We start from the raw sequence: 27,738 nt of genomic DNA on the forward strand, positions 1-27,738 counted from the left end.
ATATTTTGGTATTTCACTAATGCTAACTGTAGGCATGCTATTGTTAGCATTTTAGTATAGTACTGTTAGCATGTTAACTTTATTTTATTTTTTTTTAGCTCATTTTGCTTTTATTTTTTGTTATTGAACTTGCCTTTTTTTTAAAAAATCAAATAAATGGATCTATGTAGTGGTTTTGAGGGTAGGACTAGGACTGAGACTGGAATGAGAAGTAGAACTAGGACTGAGACTGGAATGAGAAGTAGAACTAGGACTGAGACTAGGACTGAGAAGGAAGTGGTGTGGCAGATCAGAGTTCTGGTCTTCAGTCCACACAGAACATGTTGACACCTCGGTCCAGTTCACTGACCTGGAACTGGAAAGAGTCGCTGGTGGTGCCGTGGCCAAAATGTCGGTACCAGACGGTGCCGTCGTCCACGTCCTGCTGGGTGAAGGAGGTGGTGCTGGTGTAGCCTCGCTCCTCCGATGGACTCCATCCTTCTGGGGGGCCGTCAGCTGGCATGGAGACCAGGACCACCTCACCTGGGGGGATGGATCACACCTGCTCAGTCCAGCACCGTGTCACTAATGACTTTTATTATCATTAATATTACTTATTGTTATCATTATGACCATTATTATCATTATTATTACTTATTGTTATCATTATGACCATTATTATCATTATTACTTATTGTTATCATTATGACCATTATTATCATTATTATTATTTTTGTTATCATTATGACCATTATTATCATTATTATTTTTTGTTATCATTTTGACCATTATTATCATTATTATTACTTATTGTTATCATTGTTACTAGAGTGTCACCAATGACCATTATTATCATTATTATTACTTATTGTTATCATTATGACCGTTATCATTAATATTACTTATTGTTATCATTATGACCATTATTATCATTATTATTTTTTTTTGTTATCATTATGACCATCATTATCATTATTATTACTTATTGTTATCATTGTTACTAGAGTGTCACTAATGACCATTATTACTTATTGTTATCATTATGACTATTATTATCATTATTATTATACTTATTGTTATCATTATGACCATTATTATTACTTATTGTTATCATTGTTACTAGAGTGTCACTAATGACCTTTATTATCATATTATTACTTATTGTTATCATTATGACTATTATTATCATTATTATTATACTTATTGTTATCATTATGACCATTATTATCATTATTATTACTTATTGTTATCATTGTTACTAGAGTGTCACTAATGACCATTATTACTTATTGTTATCATTATGACTATTATTATCATTATTATTATACTTATTGTTATCATTATGACCATTATTATTACTTATTGTTATCATTGTTACTAGAGTGTCACTAATGACCTTTATTATCATATTATTACTTATTGTTATCATTATGACCATTATTATCATTATTACTTATTGTTTTCATTGTTACTAGAGTGTCCCTAATGACCATTATTATCATTATTATTACTTATTAATATCATTATGACCGTTATTATCATTAATATTACTTGTTATCATTATGACCATTATTATCATTATTTTTATTTTTTGTCATCATTATGACCATTATTATCTATATTATTACTTATTGTTATCATTGTTACTAGAGTGTCACTAATGACCATTATTACTTATTGTTATCATTATGACTATTATTATCGTTTTTATTATTTATTGTTATCATTATGACCATTATTATCATTATTATTTTTTGTTATCATTTTGACCATTATTATCATTATTATTACTTATTGTTATCATTGTTACTAGAGTGTCACCAATGACCATTATTATCATTATTATTACTTATTGTTATCATTATGACCGTTATCATTAATATTACTTATTGTTATCATTATGACCATTATTATCATTATTATTATTTTTTGTTATCATTATGACCATCATTATCATTATTATTACTTATTGTTATCATTGTTACTAGAGTGTCACTAATGACCATTATTACTTATTGTTATCATTATGACTATTATTATCATTATTATTATACTTATTGTTATCATTATGACCATTATTATCATTATTATTACTTATTGTTATCATTGTTACTAGAGTGTCACTAATGACCATTATTACTTATTGTTATCATTATGACTATTATTATCATTATTATTATACTTATTGTTATCATTATGACCATTATTATTACTTATTGTTATCATTGTTACTAGAGTGTCACTAATGACCTTTATTATCATATTATTACTTATTGTTATCATTATGACCATTATTATCATTATTACTTATTGTTATCATTGTTACTAGAGTGTCACTAATGACCATTATTATCATTATTATTACTTATTGTTATCATTATGACCGTTATTATCATTAATATTACTTATTGTTATCATTATGACCATTATTATCATTATTTTTTATTTTTTGTCATCATTATGACCATTATTATCTATATTATTACTTATTGTTATCATTGTTACTAGAGTGTCACTAATGACCATTATTACTTATTGTTATCATTATGACTATTATTATCGTTTTTATTATTTATTGTTATCATTATGACCATTATTATCATTATTACTTATTGTTATCATTGTTACAAGTGTCAATAATGACCATTATTATCATTATTATTACTTATTGTTATCATTATGACCGTTATTATCATTAATATTACTTATTGTTATCATTATGACCATTATTATCATTATTTTTATTTTTTGTTATCATTATGACCATTATTATCTATATTATTACTTATTGTTATCATTGTTACTAGAGTGTCACTAATGACCATTATTACTTATTGTTATCATTATGACTTTTATTACCGTTTTTATTATTTATTGTTACTAGAGTGTCACTAATGACCTTTATTATCATTATTATTACTTATTGTTATCATTATGACCATTATTATCATTATTTTTATTTTTTGTTATCATTATGACCATTATTATCTATATTATTACTTATTGTTATCATTGTTACTAGTGTCACTAATGACCATTATTACTTTTTGTTATCATTATGACCATTATTATCATTATTATTACTTATTGTTATCATTGTTACTAGAGTGTCACCAATGACCATTATTATCATTATTATTACTTATTGTTATCATTAAGACCATTATTATCATTATTATTACTTATTGTATCATTGTTACTAGGGTGTCACTAATGACCATTATTATCATTATTATTACTTATTGTTATCATTGTTACTAGGGTGTAACTAATGAAAATTATTATCATTATTATTACTTATTGTTATCATTGTTACTAGGGGTGAATCATATAAAAAAAAGAAGATTCTTATAAAAAAACAACAACCTTAAATAAAAATTTATAAAAAATAAAGAACATATATATATATATATATATATATATATATATATATATATATATATATATATATATATATATATATATATATATATATATATATATATATATATATATGAAGTCACAAAAACTGACATAAATTTTGCAGAAAACTTTCCATAAGACAACAAAAAGTATAAAACTCCTCTTCTTTGCTAACAACCTTCCACACACGTCTTGCCAGTGGGTCTGGGCTGCATCTGCTGCGTGTGAGTGACAGGCAGAAAAGCTCTGACACCAGAAGTGAGCGCCATCTGTTTGCCTCACGACTCGGGACGTGTCCCAAACACGGCGCAGCGTAGCACGACTACTAATTACACGAGTACAAGCACTGATCTATGCAGGCTCCACATTTCCACAATGGCACTAGCTTGATGCTAACATACATGGGCTTTGCCATTGACATGCTACTGGTTAGCATTAGCAACTTGCCATACTCACTTCAACACCTCCTAATGTGCTAATAACTAAGATGCACGTCACAATCAAACAGCGGCTGCGTAATAAGTACAGTACTTACAGTATAAACACTTTGTAGGGCGCGACAAAAAGCCAAAAAAAACACACCATGAAGTAAACACAAGTGCATCTAACGTGTTGTAGGTATGTCATCCCTGCAAATGCTAACAGAGGCGTCAACCTTTGGGCACTGAACCATTCCATCCCACTCCCATTCCCGGGCGGTGATTCCATTCAGAATCAATTCTCCAGCCAACACAATTCTTGCAATTTAGTATAAGAATTGTAAGGAAAATGGTGGAAAAGTGTATTACACCTGAGTACCTTGTGTGATGTTGTCATTACTGCCACGTGTGGTGGAAAAGTGTATTACACCTGAGTACCTTGTGTGATGTTGTCATTACTGCCACGTGTGGTGTAAAAGTGTATTACACCTGAGTACCTTGTGTGATGTTGTCATTACTGCCACATGTGGTGGAAAAGTGTATTACACCTGAGTACCTTGTGTGATGTTGTCATTACTGCCACATGTGGTGGAAAAGTGTATTACACCTGAGTACCTTGTGTGATGTTGTCATTACTGCCACGTGTGGTGGAAAAGTGTATTACACCTGAGTACCTTGTGTGATGTTGTCATTACTGCCACGTGTGGTGGAAAAGTGTATTACACCTGAGTACCTTGTGTGATGTTGTCATTACTGCCACGTGTGGTGGAAAAGTGTATTACACCTGAGCAGGGACCATTGTTGTGGCACCATGGTAAAGAAACATAGGGGAGGTACATAAATGCTATGTTCACACCCTAATATCAGCTGATTTAATATCAGCCGGTTTCATTTCAGCCGATTTAATATCAGCTAATTTAATATCAGCTGATGTAATACCAGGTGATTTAGTATCAGGTGATGTAATATCAGCTGATGTAATATCAGCTGATGTAATATCAGGTGATGCAATATCAGCTGATATAATATCAGGTAATGTAGTATCAGGTGATGTAATATCAGGTGATGTAATATCAGCTGATGTAATATCAGGTGATGTAATATGATATAGTACTAAATCACCTGATATTACATCAGCTGATGTAATATCAGGTGATTTGGTATCAGGTTATGTAATATCAGGTGATGTAATATGATATAGTACTAAATCACCTGATATTACATCAACTGATGTAATATCAGGTGATTTAGTATCAGGTGATTTAGGGAATAGAGAGAAGAGTAGTACCATATCTGGGTGGTGCATGCGAGGTCAGGATGGTGTAAAGGACGTGGTCAGCGCTGACCCCCAGGAAGTGGGCCCGCAGGTACTTCCTGTTCAGGCGCACCATCCCGCCCTCCTTCACCCAGGTGTGAGGCACAGAGCGCAGGTGAGGCCACGCCTGCAACAACCAATCACAATCAAGGATTCAGAAAGTCACTTCCTCTACTTTCTACTTGTACAACTTTTATTTACTTCTTCAACTGCACTTCCTGTCTGACACATGTACTTTTATTTATTTATTTACTTCTTCAACTACACTTCCTGTCTGACACATGTACTTTTATTTATTTATTTACTTCTTCAACTACACTTCCTGTCTGACACATGTACTTTTATTTATTTATTTACTTCTTCAACTACACTTCCTGTCTGACACATGTACTTTTATTTATTTATTTACTTCTTCAACTACACTTCCTGTCTGACACATGTACTTTTATTTATTTATTTACTTCTTCAACTGCACTTCCTGTCTGACACATGTACTTTTATTTATTTATTTACTTCTTCAAGTACACTTCCTGTCTGACACATGTACTTTTATTTATTTATTTACTTCTTCAACTACACTTCCTGTCTGACACATGTACTTTTATTTATTTATTTACTTCTTCAACTACACTTCCTGTCTGACACATGTACTTTTATTTATTTATTTACTTCTTCAACTACACTTCCTGTCTGACACATGTACTTTTATTTATTTATTTACTTCTTCAACTACACTTCCTGTCTGACACATGTACTTTTATTTATTTATTTACTTCTTCAACTACACTTCCTGTCTGACACATGTACTTTTATTTATTTATTTACTTCTTCAACTACACTTCCTGTCTGACACATGTACTTTTATTTATTTATTTACTTCTTCAACTACACTTCCTGTCTGACACATGTACTTTTATTTATTTATTTACTTCTTCAACTGCACTTCCTGTCTGACACATGTACTTTTATTTATTTATTTACTTCTTCAAGTACACTTCCTGTCTGACACATGTACTTTTATTTATTTATTTACTTCTTCAACTACACTTCCTGTCTGACACATGTACTTTTATTTATTTATTTACTTCTTCAACTACACTTCCTGTCTGACACATGTACTTTTATTTATTTATTTACTTCTTCAACTACACTTCCTGTCTGACACATGTACTTTTATTTATTTATTTACTTCTTCAACTACACTTCCTGTCTGACACATGTACTTTTATTTATTTATTTACTTCTTCAAGTACACTTCCTGTCTGACACATGTACTTTTATTTATTTATTTACTTCTTCAACTACACTTCCTGTCTGACACATGTACTTTTATTTATTTATTTACTTCTTCAACTGCACTTCCTGTCTGACACATGTACTTTTATTTATTTATTTACTTCTTCAACTACACTTCCTGTCTGACACATGTACTTTTATTTATTTATTTACTTCTTCAACTGCACTTCCTGTCTGACACATGTACTTTTATTTATTTATTTACTTCTTCAAGTGCACTTCCTGTCTGACACATGTACTTTTATTTATTTATTTACTTCTTCAAGTACACTTCCTGTCTGACACATGTACTTTTATTTATTTATTTACTTCTTCAACTACACTTCCTGTCTGACATGTACTTTTACTTATTTACTTCTTCAACTACACTTCCTGTCTGACACATGTACTTGTATTTATTTATTTACTTCTTCAACTACACTTCCTGTCTGACACATGTACTTTTATTTATTTATTTACTTCTTCAACTACACTTCCTGTCTGACACATGTACTTTTATTTATTTATTTACTTCTTCAACTACACTTCCTGTCTGACACATGTACTTTTATTTATTTATTTACTTCTTCAACTACACTTCCTGTCTGACACATGTACTTTTATTTATTTATTTACTTCTTCAAGTACACTTCCTGTCTGACACATGTACTTTTATTTATTTATTTACTTCTTCAACTACACTTCCTGTCTGACACATGTACTTTTATTTATTTATTTACTTCTTCAACTGCACTTCCTGTCTGACACATGTACTTTTATTTATTTATTTACTTCTTCAACTACACTTCCTGTCTGACACATGTACTTTTATTTATTTATTTACTTCTTCAACTGCACTTCCTGTCTGACACATGTACTTTTATTTATTTATTTACTTCTTCAACTACACTTCCTGTCTGACACATGTACTTTTATTTATTTATTTACTTCTTCAAGTGCACTTCCTGTCTGACACATGTACTTTTATTTATTTATTTACTTCTTCAAGTACACTTCCTGTCTGACACATGTACTTTTATTTATTTATTTACTTCTTCAACTACACTTCCTGTCTGACATGTACTTTTATTTATTTATTTATTTACTTCTTCAACTACACTTCCTGTCTGACACATGTACTTTTATTTATTTATTTACTTCTTCAACTACACTTCCTGTCTGACACATGTACTTTTATTTATTTATTTACTTCTTCAACTACACTTCCTGTCTGACACATGTACTTTTATTTATTTATTTACTTCTTCAACTACACTTCCTGTCTGACACATGTACTTTTATTTATTTATTTACTTCTTCAACTACACTTCCTGTCTGACATGTACTTTTATTTATTTATTTATTTACTTCTTCAACTACACTTCCTGTCTGACACATGTACTTTTATTTATTTATTTACTTCTTCAACTACACTTCCTGTCTGACACATGTACTTTTATTTATTTATTTACTTCTTCAACTACACTTCCTGTCTGACACATGTACTTTTATTTATTTATTTACTTCTTCAACTACACTTCCTGTCTGACACATGTACTTTTATTTATTGTCAAGTAAAAAAATACATGACGCTGAGGTGTATAACTCATAGACCGTTGAAAGTTCTTACCTCCTGGCTGATGAGGACCCGCAGCAGAATGTTCTGGTAGGCGTGTCCGTCATTGACCTGCAGCACCATGTGGTCCTGGGCGGCCCCCGACCCGTCATGGACGTACTGGACCTGCTCCCGGGAGAGCTCGTCCAGCTTGAAGCGGCCCAGGACCCGGTCGCCGTGGACCCGAGTCAGGCGGCCGTGACCGGGCGGCTCCAGGACCATGACCAGGACATCGGCCGGGTTGTCGGGGTCGTCCACCAGCAGGACGGACTTGGTGAGGGTCGCCGTGGCCCCGGGGCCGTCCACCAGCAGGGGGGCTAAAGTCAGGACCCTCGGAGGCTGGAACAGAATACTTCATGTGAGACCTGAATCACTACTACTGCTACATGTGGACTAAATGCTAACACTTAGCATATGTAACCTACCAAAATATAGGACTGTGATGTGTGTGGCTGAAGAATTGGCTTAAAAAGTTATCACGCTAACGTTAGCATCATATGACTTTGAGGTGTATGCTTGTAAAATTTGCTAAAAAGGTTAACATGCTAACACATAGCATAGGTAACGTACCAATAAATATGACTAAGGTGTACGGCAGAAGAATTGGCTTAAAAAGTTAGCGCGCTAACGTTAGCATTATATGATTTTGAGGTGTATGCTGGTAAAATTTGCTAAAAAAGCTAACATGCTAAAAGTTAGCATGGGTAACACACCAAGTTATAGGAGGCGCACGGCTGAAAAATTAGCTTAAAAAGTTAGCACACTAACGTTAGCATTATATGACTCTGAGGTGCACGCTTGTAAAATGAGCTAACGACAAAGTCAACATGCTAACAGTGAGCATGTGTAATGTAACATAGCAACATGTGTGACTCTGAGGTTAGCACGTTAGCATGATATGATGTTGAGGTGTAAAATTAGCTGAAAAAGTTAATATGCTAACAGTTAGCATCAGTTAGCAACTTATATGACTCTCAGGTCTGATTCATTGGCTTAAAGAGTTAGCGCTGAAAGTTGGACTGACACACACACACACACACACACACACACACACACACTAACCAATCACACTAACCACACACACACACACTAACCACACACACACACACACACACTAACCACACACACACACACACACACACACACACACACACTAACCACACACACTAACCACACACACACACACACACACACTAACCACACACACACCACACGCACACACACACTAACCACACGCACACACACACACACACACCACACGCACACACTAACCACACACACACACACACACTGACCACACACACACACTAACCACACACACACACACACCACACGCACACACCACACGCACACACTAACCACACACACACACACACTAACCACACACACGCTAACCACACAAACACACACTAACCACACACACACACACACTAACCACACCACACACACACACACACCACACGCACACACACACACACACTAACCACACACTCACACACACTAACCACACACTAACCACACACTAACCACACACACACACACACACACACACACACACACACACACACACACACACACACACACACACACACACACACACACACACACACCCACGCGAAGTGTCTTGACTTTGAACAATTATCAGTAGGAGACAGACCAGGAGACCCCCATAGACCACCCACATCCTGTGTGTGTGTGTGTGTGTGTGTGTGTGTGTGTGTGTGTGTGTGCAGGTTGAGACAAGTCAAGCAGGTGAACAAAAGGTGCATTGACTTGTCTGACAGGTCATCAGGTGAGGGGGAGGGGGGAGGGGGGAGGGGGGTGAGGTATCAGGACAAAAGCAGACTGGGTAAAGAAATATTTCCTGTGTTGACACTTTTCTCTACTTTTGTGTACTTGCATGGAGGTGACACTATTATACACACACACACACACACATATACATACACATATATATATATATACATATACACGCGGTGTACCAGTACTAGTATAGTATTGCAGTACTAATGAATGAAAAACGGTACTATACTCTGTTTGAAAAGTACCAGCTCCCCATTTATTGATTTATTTTACAGTCATGACATTGCTGCTTTTAGGAGCAGAGGAGCATGTATGGCAGCGCACACACACAGAGTACTTACAAGCAGACACAGTGTGTAGACAGAAAAGCAGAGGAGCATGTATGGCAGTGCACACACACAGAGTACTTACAAGCAGACACAGTGTGTAGACAGAAAAGCAGAGGAGCATGTATGGCAGCGCACACACACAGAGTACTTACAAGCAGACACAGTGTGTAGACAGAAAAGCAGAGGAGCATGTATGGCAGCGCACACACACAGAGTACTTACAAGCAGACACAGTGTGTAGACAGAAAAGCAGAGGAGCATGTATGGCAGCACACACACACAGAGTACTTACAAGCAGACACAGTGTGTAGACAGAAAAGCAGAGGAGCATGTATGGCAGTGCACACACACAGAGTACTTACAAGCAGACACAGTGTGTAGACAGAAAAGCAGAGGAGCATGTATGGCAGCGCACACACACAGAGTACTTACAAGCAGACACAGTGTGTAGACAGAAAAGCAGAGGAGCATGTATGGCAGCGCACACACACAGAGTACTTACAAGCAGACACAGTGTGTAGACAGAAAAGCAGAGGAGCATGTATGGCAGCGCACACACACAGAGTACTTACAAGCAGACACAGTGTGTAGACAGAAAAGCAGAGGAGCATGTATGGCAGTGCACACACACAGAGTACTTACAAGCAGACACAGTGTGTAGACAGAAAAGCAGAGGAGCATGTATGGCAGCGCACACACACAGAGTACTTACAAGCAGACACAGTGTGTAGACAGAAAAGGGAGAGTGGATGCATGTTGGTGTCAAGATAAAGGTGAAGTTATAACACGGAAACACCCTCAGGCTAAAGTCCATCCTCAGTCTGCAGTGTTTTAGCTACTTCTAAATCACTAATCCTGGTCTCCATGGCGACAATAACGTTCCTTACAGGTACCATTATCACTGGAGGACGAGGAATAGCTAAACATGCTTCACTACACACCGTAGGAGGATACAATAGCTCACCGCCGTCACAATGTAAACAAACGCCATGGGTGGATCTACACCTAACATCCACTGTAATGATACCAAGTACAAGAGCGTATCTAGTCGATACTACTATGATTACATCGATATTTTTTAGAACCACACAATCTTTTTTCCTTTTTTTAAATGTATATTATGTTTATAAAGTCAGTAAATATGTCCCTGGACACATGAGGACTTTGAATATGACAAATGTATGATCCTGGAACTACTTGGTATCGACATGATCCAGACCTAAATGTGTGGTATCGTCCAAAACTAATGTCAAGTATCAAAGAAGAGAAGAATAAGTGATTATTACATTTGAACAGAAGTGTAGATAGAACATGTTCAAAGAGAAAATAAGCAGATATTAACAGTAAATGAACAAGTAGATTAATAATCCATTTTTTACAGTTTGTCCCTCATAATGTGTACAAAATAATAGGTGTATAAATGACACAATATGTTACTAATTAGGAGTCTTTGTTTGTTTACTTACTACTAAAAGACAAGTTGTCTAGTATATTTTATTGAAGGACTAAATGACAATAATAAACATGTTTCATGTAGGTCAGGGGTCACCAACGCGGGCAGCAGGTCGCCCGTAAGGACCAGATGAGTAGCCCGCTGGCCTGTTCTACAAATAGCAGCACTTACCAGTGAGCTGCCTCCATTTTTTAAATTGTATTTATTTACTAGCAAGCTGGTCTCGCTTTGCCCGACATTTTTAATTCTTTATTTGAGTACTGTATTTATTTGTTTTAATACTAAAATGATAAAAATAAAATTAAAAAAATAATAAAATCATATTTATTTTATTGTATGTATTTATCATACATTTTATGTATTCATGTTTCAATTGAGTAATGTATTTATTTGTTTTAATAATACAATTACAATATTAAAACAATAAAAATAATAAAATTATAATTTTTTATTGTATGCATTTAATTTTTATTTTAGTTGTATTTTTGCATGAATAAAATCCTATTTTTTAAAGTTTTTATTGTACGTATTTATTGTTTTAGTTATATGTATTGTAATGTATACATTCTGTCACTGCAACAACTCGGCGGATTTTCAAGGTTTTAGGCCAGAAGCCTATTTGTTTTATCATGTTAGTACACAACTAGATGTTAGTACACAACTAGGCTACATATCCATCCCAATGTATCATGTTATCATGTTAGTACACAACTAGGCTACAAATCCATCCCAATGTATCATGTTAGTACACAACTAGGCTACAAATCCATCCCAATGTATCATGTTATCATGTTAGTACACAACTAGGCTACATATCCATCCCTACATAAGAGAGACAAAACTCAAATAGAATAATAATAATAAAAATCCAAGAAAATATTTGAAAGACTTGGTCTTCACTTGTTTAAATAAATTCATTAATTTGTTTTACTTTGCTTCTTATAACTTTCAGAAAGACAATTTTAGAGAAAAAATACAACATTAAAACTGATTTTAGGATTTTTAAACACATATACCTTTTTACCTTTTAAATTCCTTCCTCTTCTTTCCTGACAATTTAAATCAATGTTCAAGTAATTTTTTTTTTTTTTTGCAAAGAATAATAAATACATTTTAATTTAATTCTTCATTTTAGCTTCTGTTTTTTCCACGAAGAATATTTGTGAAATATTTCTTCAAACTTATTATGATTAAAATTCAAAAAAAATATTCTGGCAAATCTAGAAAATCTGTAGAATCAAATTTAAATCTTATTTCAAAATCTTTTGAATTTCTTTTAAAATTTTTGTCATGGAAAATCTAGAAGAAATAATGATTTGTCTTTGTTAGAAATATAGCTTGGTCCAATTTGTTGTATATTCTAACAAAGTGTAGATTGGATTTTAACCTATTTAAAACATGTCATCAAAATTCTAAAATTAATCTTAATCAGGAAAAATTACTAATGATGTTCTATAAAATATTTTTTAAATTTTTTCAAAAAGATTCGAATTAGCTAGTTTTTCTCTTCTTTTTTTTCGGTTGAATTTTGAATTTTAAAGAGTCGAAATTGAAGATAAACTATGTTTCAAAATTTAATTGTCATTTTTTTTGTGTGTTTTCTCCTCTTTTGAACCGTTCAATTAAGTGTAAATATCATTAATTATTAATATTAACATTGAGTTAAAGGTAAATTGAGCAAATTGGCTATTTCTGGCAATTTATTGAAGTGTGTATCAAACTGGTAGCCCTTCGCATTAATCACTACCCAAGAAGTAGCTCTTGGTTCCAAAAAGGTTGCTGACCCCTGATGTACACTAACATTTTTTGTTCAAATAAAGACAATAATGACATTTTTTGTGGTCCCTTTTATTTACAGAAGTATTGAAATACATTTTGGTACCGGTACCAATATATATATATATATATAATTATTATTATTAATATTAATTAAGGTATTAATTAATATTAATAATATTAATTATTATTATTATATTATTTTATATATATATATATATATATATATATATATATATATATATATATATATATATATATATATATATATATATATATATATATATATATATATATATATATATATATATATATATATATATATATATATATATATATTTAAAAATAAATTTTTAGTCCATCTCCATGCAAGCAGAAGAAATTTTGAAAAAGTTTAATTGAAATGTTTATTCCAAATAAAACATTGCCAGGATGACATCATCTCCCCAGGACTCAAAAAGGACTGATTAGATATTAAGGGTGCATAAAAAAAAAGAAACATTCTTAATCATCTCGATTCTTCATCAACTCATTTCCAAAAATGGATATCACTTCATCTTAAATTTTTTATAAAAATCAATTTTTAAAAATCCATTTGTAGTCTGCACGAGTGCTCCCGCCACTGGGGGGAGCTGCGGTTCACTGAGTGCGAGAGTGGTCCACATGCTAATGAGCGTGTAGCAGCTGCACACGGACTACTCTAAGTTATGTTCCACTCTCACGTTGTCGTCCGATGAACCGCCGCTCCCCGGTGGCCGCAGCACTCGTGCGCGTGGTCCTACCTGCATGGACACGGCTTGAACTTGGACGCTTTGACTCTGAGAGAGCAGCTGAGGGTCGGCCGCACGGAGAAGGAACTCCCCGCTCCTGGAGAGTGCGAGAGAAAATACAAGCACGGGTCAGAGGTCGAGTGCATAAAAGGCTGAAGTTGTTACTTTCCATGGTCCAGCGCACACGGCTTATTACCCACAATAACTCAGGGCGGGGATGAAGCCAACACTCCTCCAGCAAACTTTGGTGTGTATTCAAAGTGTACATTTTATCTCATTTTTTTAATGTATTTAAAAAAAATAAAAAATAATAATAATATCAATAATAATAAAAACAATAATATATTTTTTTTTACCTATTTGTTGTTTTTATTATGTATTATTTATTATATATTTTATTTATGTAGTTATTTGTTTTAATCATAAAATGATAATAATGAAACAAATAAAAATAATACAATTATATTGTACTCTTTTACTGTATGTATTTATTTATTCATTATATATTTTATGGCTTACTTCTTTGAGTACTGTATTTATTTGTTTTAATAATAAAATGATTATGATAATACCAAAAAAAATAATAAAATCATATTTATTTTATTGTATGTATTTATTATACATTTTATGTACTCATGTTTTATTTGAGTAATGTATTTATTTGTTTTAATAATACAATTACAATATTAAAACAATAAAAATAATAAAATTATACTTTTTTATTATATGCATTTAATTTTTATTTTAGTTGTATTTTTGCATGAATAAAATCCTATTTTTTAAAGTTTTTATTGTACGTAATTATTGTTTTAGTTATCATATGTATTGTAATGTATTTATTTGTTTTAATAATAAAATGACAATATTAAATCGATTTTAAAAAATACTTTTTTATTGTTTTTATTTAGTTTTTATTTTACCTATATATAAAATGTTTAATTAAAAAAGTCATAATGATAAATTAATTAATACAATCATATATTTGTTTTTTATTTTAGCTTTTTAACTTTGAATTTTATTGATGTATTTATTTTTTAAATACTAAAATAATAATCACAAAAAATAAAAACATATTTTATGTATTTATTGTTTGTTTTTTCATGTAATTATTTGTTTTAATCATACAATTATAATAATGAAACAATAAAAATAAAAGTACATTTTACATTTTTATTGTATGTATTTATTTTTTATTTATTATATATTTTATGTATTACATTTTTTATTTGAGTAATGTATTTGTTTTAATAATAAAATTACAACATTAAAACAACAAAATAGTAAAATTAGACCTGTATTTTCTATTGTATGTATTTAGTTTTTATTTGTTATACTTTTAATTTTTTTAATTAATGAAATCATATTTTTATATTTTTCCAAGTTTTTATTGTATGTATTTACTGTTTTATTTATCGTATATTTTATGTCTTTATTTTTTTTATTTGAGTATTTATTTCTTTTAATAATAAAATGACAATATTAAAACAATAAACAAATTAAAATTAATACTTTTTTCTTTATCGTATGTATTTAGTTTTTATTTTCATTATATATATATATTTATTTTTTTTAATTAATAAAGTCATAGTGATAAATTAGAATAGAAGAGAATAGAATATAATGGACTTTATTGTCATTATATTTGCATATAAGGACTCCAACTTAGGCGCGGTAGTGGAAACAAATATGGAATAAAAATAAATTAGTAGTAATAAAGATAAAAAATAAGAATTGAAACAGACTACTACAATCATATATTTGTTTTTTATTTTAGCTTTTATGTTTTTATTCATTTTATTGATGTATTTATTTTTTAAATACAAAAATAATAATAAATAAAAACATATTTTATGTATTTATTTTATTCATGCAGTCATTTGTTTTAATCTTAAAATGATAATAATGAAACAATAAAAATAAAAGTATATTTCACTTTTTTATTGTATGTATTTATTTTTTATTTATTTTATATATTTTTTTATTTATTTGGGTAATGTATTTATTTGTTTTAATAATAAAATGATAAAACAATAGAAAATAATAAGTTCATGTTTTTATTCATTTTATTGACGTATTTATTTTTTAAATACGAAAATAACAATCATAAAAAATAAAAACACATATATGTATATTTTTTTTATTGTTTATTTTAATGTTATGTATTTATTCATTTTATTGATTTTTTAAATACGAAAATATAATCATAAAAACATATATATATATATATAATTTTTTTTGTTACTGTTTATTTTAATGTTATGTATTTATTAATTTTATTGATGTATTAATTGTTGTAGATAATAAAAAATAATAGTACAATAATAAAAGCCTATTTTTTAAGTTATTATATATATATATTTTTTTTTTTCAATAACTTTGTGATTTTATAAATAAGTTGTTAAATAAAAGTGAGATAAATAAAGGTTGTGGCGTGCTCACCTGCTTTTGTCCCTGAAGTGTTGGAAGTGGACTCGACCTCCTTCTAACTGCTTCCACGTGAAAGAATCTTCCTCCGTCAGCTCGCGACCCTCCTCCGCCTTTGGCTCCGCCTCCTCGTCGCCCAGGACGACCAGTCGGCCGTTGGCGGGACGGCGCACCAGCCGGAAGACCAGCGCCTGCGGGGGACTGTCCTGGTCCTGCACCGGCAGCAGAGTCGGGCCCAGCGGGACGGAGCCGCCCAGAGGAACCAGCAGGGAGCCGTTGACGTGGAGGAAGGGGGGGCTGCTGTTTGCTGACGAGCGCAGAAAGACGCAATTAGCGGACGGAGCGAGGGCGCGCCCACCATTGTGGTGCTTTTCACCCGGAAAATACAACTACAAAAATGGCTGAAGAGCCACAAATGCTAACAGTTAGCACGTGGCTAGGTAGCGTCAAGCAACAACAAAAATAGGAGCAAAATGACCTCAATAAGCTAGCACGCTAACAATAGCGTGACTACAGTTAGCATAACAAAATATAAGACACTGCTAAATCCGCTATAAAAAGCTAACGTGCTAATGTTAGCATATTAAAATACCACCCGTCAAGTAGCAACTTATATTATTACCCTGCGATGTTTACCTGAAATATCCCTTTAGCATGCTAAAGTTAGCACACTTCAAGTACCAAATCAGAACGCTGATGCATACCTCTAAAATTTGCTGGAAAAGCTATCCTACTAGGGTTAGCATGCTAACAGGTAGCATTCGTCATGTGACAAAATATTTGACGCCCAGACGGATACCTGCAAAATTTGCTAATAAAAAAGCCATCATGCTAACATTAGCATGCTAAAATACGGAGCAAAATGATTACTCTGCGATGTGTACCTGGGACATTTCTTCAAAATGCTACCATGCTAACATAGCATTCGTAATGTGACAAAATATTTGACTCTGAGGTGTATACTTGCAAAATGTGCATAAATTGCTATCATGCTATTATAATGCTAAAATACTAACTGTAGCATGGGTCAAGTAGCAACTTATTTTATTGCCCTGCAATGTTTACCTGAAATATCCATTTAACATGCTAAAGTTAGCATACTTCAAGTACCAAATCAGGACGCTAATGCATACCTCTAAAATTTGCTGGAAAAGCTATCCTACTAGGGTTAGCATGCTAACAGGTAGCATTCGTCATGTGACAAAATATTTGACGCCAAGGTGGATACCTGCAAAATGTGCAAATAAAAAAGCCATCATGCTAACATTAGCATGCTAAAATACGGAGCAAAATTAATACTCTACGATGTGTACCTGGGACATTTCTTTAAAATGCTAACGTTAGCGTGCATCAAGTGGAAAAATATGACATCACTTATAGAATTTAGTAAAAAAAAATTTGATGATGAGGTGTATAACTGCAAAATTTGCATAAATTGCTATCATGCTAATGTTATGATGCTAAAATACTAACTGTAGCATGCATCGAGTATCAAAATATGTTCCTCTGCAATGTGTACCTGGAACATTTGTTTAAAATGCTAGCATGCTAACATTAGCATACATCAAGTAGAAAAATATGACACCACTTATAAAATTTACAAAAAAAAAAAGCTAGCGTAAAATGAGAAAATATTTGATGCTGAGGTGTTTAGCTGCAAAATATTCAGAAAAAGCTATCGTGCTAAAATGTTAACTGTAGCATGCGTCAAGTATCAAAATATTATAGTCTGTGATGTGTATCTGTAAAATGTGTGAAAAAATGCTAGCATGCTAATGTTAGCATAAATCCAGTACCAAAATATGACATTTACTACAACAAAAAGAGAAAGCCCACTAATGTTAGCATACTATCAGGTAGCATTCATCATGTGACAAAATATTTGACTCTGAGGTGTAGACTTGCAACATTTGCATAAATTGCTATCACGCTAATGTTATGCTAAAATGCTAACTGTAGCATGCATCGAGTACCAAAATATATTACTCTGCAATGTGTACCTGGAACATTTCTTTAAAATGCTAGCATGCTAACATTAGCATAAATCAAGTAGAAAAATGTGACTATAAAATATATCATGCTGAAGTTTTAGCATCATAAGATTAGCATGCTATTTATTCTTTAGCTAATTTAGCAGCTACTCAATCATATTTTCTTACTTGACGGATGCTACCCTGTTAGCATGCTAACAATAGTTGGCTAGCTTTTTCAGCAAATGTTCTAGGTACACTCCAGGGTCATGTTTTCCTACTTGATGCATGCTAACGTTAGCATGATAGCTTTTTTTTGGGACAAATTTTGCAGGTATACATCGCAGCGTCAAATATTTTGTGACTTGACGAATGCTACCTGTTAGCATGCTAACGCTAGTAGGCTTCTTTTTTTTTTAAGCAAATGTTATAGGTATATACCAGTTTCACATTTTGGTACTTGATGTATGCTAATGTTAGCATGCTAGCATGCTTAACAAATTTTTGCAGCACTCACCTCAGAGTAATATATTTTGGCACTGAAACGCTTGCTACAGTTAGCATTTTAGCATGAGCATGCTAGTGTTTTTGAAGCTAATTCAGCAGGTGTCATACATTTCACTAATGCTATTGTTAGCATAGTACCGTTAGCATGCCAGCTTTTGTGGCTCATATTTTTTGTTACTCGACGCTGTCCGGCTAGCGTGCTAACTGTTAGCATTTCTCCCGCCCAGACCCTAAGTAAAATGTTACCATGGCAACGTCTGGTCTGGCGGTCGGCGTAGTACCCGTGCCCGCAGGCGGGGGTGCAGTAGCCCTCCATCAGGTAGGCGGGCGGTGCGCAGGCCCGGCAGCGTCCCACGTCGTCGCACAGCGAGCAGTCGGTGGAGCACGCTGCAAGGGTCAAAGGTCAAAGGTGGGTTTGCCCCGCCCCCGCGGCGCCGACTTACGTTGGCAGGCGTGGGCGTCCAGGAAGTAGCCACGCCCACATCGCAGCACGCAGCGGCCCCGCAGGATGGCGTGGGGCGGCTGGCATCGCAGGCAGTGGGCGGGGCCGTCGCACTCCATGCAGAGATCATCGCAGCCTGCAGACAGGAGGCGTCACTCGCTCAGGAGGGGGAGGAGCTTAGCGAAAGAAGTTTGATTTGGGCTCGCAATACATCGGAACCTCGGGGAAAAACACCATTCAAAGATCATCTAATGACGGGGTAACTACAAAAAAGCTTGTCAAAGATCCTTAGTGTGACAGGAGCGCCCTGCTCTTTTGGAGACATTGCTTCCAAAACACAAGTCAAAGATCCTCTATACAACAGAGCAAGCCTGCAAAAATGCTTGCCAAAGATCATCTATGCGACGGGAGTGCTCCGCTGTTAGGAAAAAAAACGTCAAAAAGGGGAAACTATTTTTAAGGATCGACTGCAAAAATGCTTGCCAAAGATCCTCTATATGACAGGAGTGCTCCACTGTTTTTAAGGACGACACTCCAAAAACACGACTCAAAGATCCTGGATATGACAGGAGTGGTCTGCTTTTTTTAATGACCAACTAAATAAAACACTATTCAAAGATCATCTATTAAGGGGAAGCTGTTTTTGAGGATCAGATGCAAAAATGCTTGCCAAAGATCCTCTATATGACAGGAGTGCTCCACTGTTTTTAAGGACGACACTTCAAAAACACGACTCAAAGATCCTGGATATGACAGGAGTGGTCTGCTTTTTTTAACGACCAACTAAATAAAACACTATTCAAAGATCATCTATTGAAGGGGAAGTTGTTTTTGAGGCTCAACTACAAAACAGCTTGCCAAAGATCATCTATACGACGGGAGTGCTCCGCTGTTAGGAAAAAAACGTCAAAAACACGACTCAAAGATCTTCTATACGAGAGTAGTGCTGCGCTGTTTTTGAGGACCTACTAAAAAAAAAACACTATTCAAAGATCATCTATTGAAGGGGAAACTGTTTTTAAGGATGGACTGCAAAAAAGCTTGCCAAAGATCCTCTATATGACAGGAGTGCTCCACTGTTTTTAAGGACGACACTTCAAAAACACGACTCAAAGATCCTGGATACGACTATATTGATCTGCTTTTTTAATGACCAACTAAATAAAACACTATTCAAAGATCATCTATTGAAGGGGAAGTTGTTTTTGAGGATCAGATGCAAAAATGCTTGCCAAAGATCCTCTATATGACAGGAGTGCTCCACTGTTTTTAAGGACGACACTCCAAAAACACGACTCAAAGATCCTGGATACGACAATATTGATCTGCTTTTTTAACGACCAACTAAATAAAACACTATTCAAAGATCATCTATTGAAGGGGAAGTTGTTTTTGAGGCTCAACTACAAAAAAGCTTGTCAAAGATCATTAGTGTGACAGGAGCGCCCTGCTCTTTTGGAGACATTGCTTCAAAAACACAAGTCAAAGATCCTCTATACAACAGGCTTGCTCTGTTGTATAGAGGATGGACTGCAAAAATGCTTGCCAAAGATCATCTATACGACGGGAGTGCTCCGCTGTTAGGAAAAAAACATCAAAAACACGACTCAAAGATCTTCTATACGAGAGTAGTGCGCCGCTGTTTTTGAAGACCTACTAAGAAAAAAAACACTATTCAAAGATCATCTATTGAAGGGGAAACTGTTTTTAAGGATCGACTGCAAAAATGCTTGCCAAAGATCCTCTATATGACAGGACTGCTCCACTGTTTTTAAGGACGACACTCCAAAACATGACTCAAAGATCCTGGATATGACAGGAGAGGCCTGCTTTTTTAACGACCAACTAAATAAAACACTATTCAAAGATCATCTATTGAAGGGGAAGTTGTTTTTGAGGATCAGATGCAAAAATGCTTGTCAAAGATCCTCTATACAACAGGCTTGCTCTGTTGTATAGAGGATGGACTGCAAAAATGCTTGCCAAAGATCATCTATACGACGGGAGTGCTCCGCTGTTAGGAAAAAAACGTCAAAAACACGACTCAAAGATCTTCTATACGAGAGTAGTGCTCCGCTGTTTTTGAGGACCTACTAAAAAAAAAAACACTATTCAAAGATCATCTATTGAAGGGGAAACTGTTTTTAAGGATGGACTGCAAAAAAGCTTGCCAAAGATCCTCTATATGACAGGAGTGCTCCACTGTTTTTAAGGACGACACTTCAAAAACACGACTCAAAGATCCTGGATATGACAGGAGTGGTCTGCTTTTTTTAATGACCAACTAAATAAAACACTATTCAAAGATCATCTATTGAAGGGGAAGTTGTTTTTGAGGCTCAACTACAAAAAAGCTTGCCAAAGATCATCTATACGACGGGAGTGCTCCGCTGTTAGGAAAAAAACGTCAAAAACACGACTCAAAGATCTTCTATACGAGAGTAGTGCTCCGCTGTTTTTGAGGACCTACTAAAAAAAAAAACACTATTCAAAGATCATCTATTGAAGGGGAAACTGTTTTTAAGGATGGACTGCAAAAAAGCTTGCCAAAGATCCTCTATATGACAGGAGTGCTCCACTGTTTTTAAGGACGACACTTCAAAAACACGACTCAAAGATCCTGGATACGACAATATTGATCTGCTTTTTTAATGACCAACTAAATAAAACACTATTCAAAGATCATCTATTGAAGGGGAAGTTGTTTTTGAGGATCAGATGCAAAAAAGCTTGCCAAAGATCCTCTATATGACAGGAGTGCTCCACTGTTTTTAAAGACAACACTCAAAAACAACTCAAAGATCCTGGATACGACAGTAGTGATCTGTTTTTATTTTTATTTTAAATAAAACACTATTCAAAGATCATCTATTGAAGGGAAAATATCTTTGAGGATCAGATGCAAAAATGCTTGTCAAAGATCCTCTATATGACAGGAGTGCTCCACTGTTTTTAAGGACGACACTCCAAAAACACGACTCAAAGATCCTCTATATGACAGGAGTGCTCCACTGTTTTTAAGGACGACACTCCAAAAACACGACTCAAAGATCCTCTATATGACAGGAGTGCTCCACTGTTTTTAAGGACAATACTTCCAAAAACACGACTCAAAGATCCTCTATACGACAGGAGTGCTCCACTGTTTTTAAGGACAATACTTCCAAAAACACGACTCAAAGATCCTCTATATGACAGGAGTGGTCCACTGTTTTTAAGGACGACACTCCAAAAACATGACTCAAAGATCCTGGATATGACAGGAGTGGTCTGCTTTTTTTAACGACCAACTAAATAAAACACTATTCAAAGATCATCTATTGAAGGGGAAGTTGTTTTTGAGGATCAGATGCAAAAATGCTTGTCAAAGATCCTCTATACAACAGGCTTGCTCTGTTGTATAGAGGATGGACTGCAAAAATGCTTGCCAAAGATCATCTATACGACGGGAGTGCTCCGCTGTTAGGAAAAAAACGTCAAAAACACGACTCAAAGATCTTCTATACGAGAGTAGTGCTCCGCTGTTTTTGAGGACCTACTAAAAAAAAAAACACTATTCAAAGATCATCTATTGAAGGGGAAACTGTTTTTAAGGATGGACTGCAAAAAAGCTTGCCAAAGATCCTCTATATGACAGGAGTGCTCCACTGTTTTTAAGGACAATACTTCAAAAACACGACTCAAAGATCCTGGATATGACAGGAGAGGCCTGCTTTTTTAACGACCAACTAAATAAAACACTATTCAAAGATCATCTATTGAAGGGGAAGTTGTTTTTGAGGATCAGATGCAAAAAAGCTTGCCAAAGATCCTCTATATGACAGGAGTGCTCCACTGTTTTTAAAGACAACACTCAAAAACACAACTCAAAGATCCTGGATACGACAGTAGTGATCTGTTTTTATTTTTATTTTAAATAAAACACTATTCAAAGATCATCTATTGAAGGGGAAATATCTTTGAGGATCAGATGCAAAAATGCTTGTCAAAGATCCTCTATACGACAGGAGTGCTCCACTGTTTTTAAGGACGACACTCCAAAAACACGACTCAAAGATCCTCTATATGACAGGAGTGGTCCACTGTTTTTAAGGACAATACTTCCAAAAACACGACTCAAAGATCCTCTATATGACAGGAGTGCTCCACTGTTTTTAAGGACAATACTTCCAAAAACACGACTCAAAGATCCTCTATACGACAGGAGTGCTCCACTGTTTTTAAGGACAATACTTCCAAAAACACGACTCAAAGATCCTCTATATGACAGGAGTGGTCCACTGTTTTTAAGGACAATACTTCCAAAAACACGACTCAAAGATCCTCTATATGACAGGAGTGGTCCACTGTTTTTAAGGACGACACTCCAAAAACATGACTCAAAGATCCTGGATATGACAGGAGTGGTCTGCTTTTTTTAACGACCAACTAAATAAAACACTATTCAAAGATCATCTATTGAAGGGGAAGTTGTTTTTGAGGATCAGATGCAAAAATGCTTGCCAAAGATCATCTATATAACAGTTGGCATTTGAGTGCAAGTGAGAGTGGTGTGATGGGTGTACCCACCCAGGCAGGTGTCCCCGTCCTGGTACCACCCTGGTGGACACTTGTGGGTGCACACCCCGTCATGCAGCACATGTCCTTCCATGCACTGCGAGCAGTCGGTGGGCTGAGGACCCGTGCAGGCGTTGCAGCTCCAGTCGCACTCTGACACAAACAACACAACAACACAACACTGAGCTTGACAAAGGTTGTCGATGATGCGTTGCCATGGCGACAGCGGCACACCTGTGCAGGTGCGCGTGGTGGCGTTGAGGAAGTACTGCTGGGCACACGTGTCGTACTGACACTCCCCAAACTGCAGCACCTTGGCGGGGTCACGGCATGACGTACACGATCCCCCCGCGTCACACCTCAGGCATTGATGCTCGCACGCTGACGACAACAACACAACAACAACACAACGTCAACAAATAAACTATGCTAACATTGTCAACAAATAAACTATGCTAACATTGTCAACAAATAAACTATGCTAACATTGTCAACAAATAAACTATGCTAACATTGTCAACAAATAAACTATGCTAACATTGTCAACAAATAAACTATGCTAACATTGTCAACAAATAAACTATGCTAACATTGTCAACAAATAAACCATGCTAACATTGTCAACAAATAAACCATGCTAACATTGTCAACAAATAAACTATGCTAACATTGTCAACAAATAAACTATGCTAACATTGTCAACAAATAAACAATGCTAACCTTGTCAACAAATAAACAATGCTAACATTGTCAACAAATAAACTATGCTAACATTGTCAACAAATAAACTGTGCTAACATTGTCAACAAATAAACTGTGCTAACATTGTCAACAAATAAACTATGCTAACATTGTCAACAAATAAACTATGCTAACCTTGTCAACAAATAAACTATGCTAACATTGTCAACGAATAAACTATGCTAACATTGTCAACAAATAAACTATGCTAACATTGTCAACAAATAAACTATGCTAACATTGTCAACAAATAAACTATGCTAACATTGTCAACAAATAAACTATGCTAACATTGTCAACAAATAAACTATGCTAACATTGTCAACAAATAAACTATGCTAACCTTGTCAACAAATAAACTATGCTAACATTGTCAACAAATAAACTATGCTAACCTTGTCAACAAATAAACTATGCTAACATTGTCAACAAATAAACTATGCTAACATTGTCAACAAATAAACTATGCTAACATTGTCAACAAATAAACTATGCTAACCTTGTCAACAAATAAACTATGCTAACATTGTCAACAAATAAACTATGCTAACCTTGTCAACAAATAAACTATGCTAACATTGTCAACAAATAAACCATGCTAACATTGTCAACAAATAAACTATGCTAACATTGTCAACAAATAAACTATGCTAACATTGTCAACAAATAAACAATGCTAACCTTGTCAACAAATAAACAATGCTAACATTGTCAACAAATAAACTATGCTAACATTGTCAACAAATAAACTGTGCTAACATTGTCAACAAATAAACTGTGCTAACATTGTCAACAAATAAACTATGCTAACATTGTCAACAAATAAACTATGCTAACCTTGTCAACAAATAAACTATGCTAACATTGTCAACGAATAAACTATGCTAACATTGTCAACAAATAAACTATGCTAACATTGTCAACAAATAAACTATGCTAACATTGTCAACAAATAAACTATGCTAACATTGTCAACAAATAAACTATGCTAACATTGTCAACAAATAAACTATGCTAACATTGTCAACAAATAAACTATGCTAACCTTGTCAACAAATAAACTATGCTAACCTTGTCAACAAATAAACTATGCTAACATTGTCAACAAATAAACAAGGTGTCACTCACCCTGACAGACGCCATGGCCGTTGTCATGGTAACCAAGGGGACACCTGGCGGCACACACTCCTGAGGGCAACAGGACATTGGGGGCGTGGCAGGAAGTGCAAGCAAGAGGCCCCGCCCCCCTGCAGGACTCACAGGAGGCGTGGCATCCTAGTGGAGAAAACATGTTAAATACACAATAGAGACTTGTTGCCAAAACCAATAGAGTTCTTGTCCTGCCACCTTACAACTAATTGCTGACATTTCAAAGAGAAGTTTAACATTTTAAAAACAAGTTGCGAAGAAACGGAAGCTAGTTTTGAACACCTTAGAGTGTAAACAACAAGCTAATGTTAGCATCTTGGGTCAAGTAGCTTCCAAAAATCAATAGAGTTCTTGCCCTGCCACGGCACAACAACTAATTGCTGACATTTCAAAGAGAAGTTTAACATTTTAAAAACAAGTTGCGAAGAAACGGAAGCTAGTTTTGAACATCTTGGAGTGTAAACAACAAACTAATGTTAGCATCTTGTGTCAATTAGCTTCTAAAAATCAATAGAGTTCTTGCCCTGCCACCTTACAACAACTAATTGCTGACATTTCAAAGAGAAGTTTAACATTTTAAAAACAAGTTGCGAAGAAACGGAAGCTAGTTTTGAACACCTTAGAGCGTAAACAACAAGCTAATGTTAGCATCTTGGGTCAAGTAGCTTTCAAAAATCAATAGAGTTCTTGTCCTGCCACCTTACAACTAATTGCTGACATTTCAAAGAGAAGTTTAACATTTTAAAAACAAGTTGCGAAGAAACGGAAGCTAGTTTTGAACACCTTAGAGTGTAAACAACAAGCTAATGTTAGCATCTTGGGTCAAGTAACTTCCAAAATCATCAGAGTTCTTGCACACTTACTGAGGCAGGCCCCCTGCTGGCTGTAGTGGTCTGGGGCACACCGGGGGACACAGTGGTCGCCTAGCAACAAGGCCCCGCCTTCTTTGCACCACAAACAAACGCTGCCGATGCTCGTCTGAAGATCTGCTGTACACCTCTCACACCCCATGTTGCACCCTGAGGACATATAATACTTCTTATTATACTACATAGTGTAGTACTATGGAGTACACCTCTCACACCCCATGTTGCACCCTGAGGACATATACTACTTCTTATTATACTACATAGTGTAGTACTATGGAGTACACCTCTCACACCCCATGTTGCACCCTGAGGACATATACTACTTCTTATTATACTACATAGTGTAGTACTATGGAGTACACCTCTCACACCCCATGTTGCACCCTGAGGACATATAATACTTCTTATTATACTACATAGTGTAGTACTATGGAGTACACCTCTCACACCCCATGTTGCACCCTGAGGACATATACTACTTCTTATTATACTACATAGTGTAGTACTATGGAGTACACCTCTCACACCCCATGTTGCACCCTGAGGACATATACTACTTCTTATTATACTACATAGTGTAGTACTATGGAGTACACCTCTCACACCCCATGTTGCACCCTGAGGACATATACTACTTCTTATTATACTACATAGTGTAGTACTATGGAGTACACCTCTCACACCCCATGTTGCACCCTGAGGACATATACTACTTCTTATTATACTACATAGTGTAGTACTATGGAGTACACCTCTCACACCCCATGTTGCACCCTGAGGACATATACTACTTCTTATTATACTACATAGTGTAGTACTATGGAGTACACCTCTCACACCCCATGTTGCACCCTGAGGACATATACTACTTCTTATTATACTACATAGTGTAGTACTATGGAGTACACCTCTCACACCCCATGTTGCACCCTGAGGACATATA

The 27,738-nt window shown here is 34.7% G+C and overlaps 1 protein-coding gene across 1 annotated transcript in view; it reads right to left on the bottom strand.

Moving 5' to 3' along the window:
• The window catches only part of LOC133632134 (extracellular matrix organizing protein FRAS1-like), a 232,969-nt gene that overhangs the window by 84,298 nt on the left and 120,933 nt on the right, over positions 1-27,738 (bottom strand). Inside the window, exons 20-30 of the mRNA XM_062024375.1 lie at positions 26,790-26,945; positions 25,906-26,052; positions 24,271-24,417; positions 24,049-24,189; positions 19,481-19,615; positions 19,284-19,424; positions 16,576-16,867; positions 14,149-14,233; positions 8,021-8,344; positions 5,089-5,242; positions 350-522 (exon numbers count right to left, since the gene is read on the bottom strand). Coding sequence (XP_061880359.1) covers positions 350-522; positions 5,089-5,242; positions 8,021-8,344; positions 14,149-14,233; positions 16,576-16,867; positions 19,284-19,424; positions 19,481-19,615; positions 24,049-24,189; positions 24,271-24,417; positions 25,906-26,052; positions 26,790-26,945 — 1,895 coding nt within the window. The remainder of the gene's footprint in view (positions 1-349; positions 523-5,088; positions 5,243-8,020; positions 8,345-14,148; positions 14,234-16,575; positions 16,868-19,283; positions 19,425-19,480; positions 19,616-24,048; positions 24,190-24,270; positions 24,418-25,905; positions 26,053-26,789; positions 26,946-27,738) is intronic.

This window comes from Entelurus aequoreus, linkage group LG17, assembly GCF_033978785.1.
Source record: "Entelurus aequoreus isolate RoL-2023_Sb linkage group LG17, RoL_Eaeq_v1.1, whole genome shotgun sequence".
NCBI classification, from domain to species: Eukaryota; Metazoa; Chordata; class Actinopteri; order Syngnathiformes; family Syngnathidae; genus Entelurus; species Entelurus aequoreus.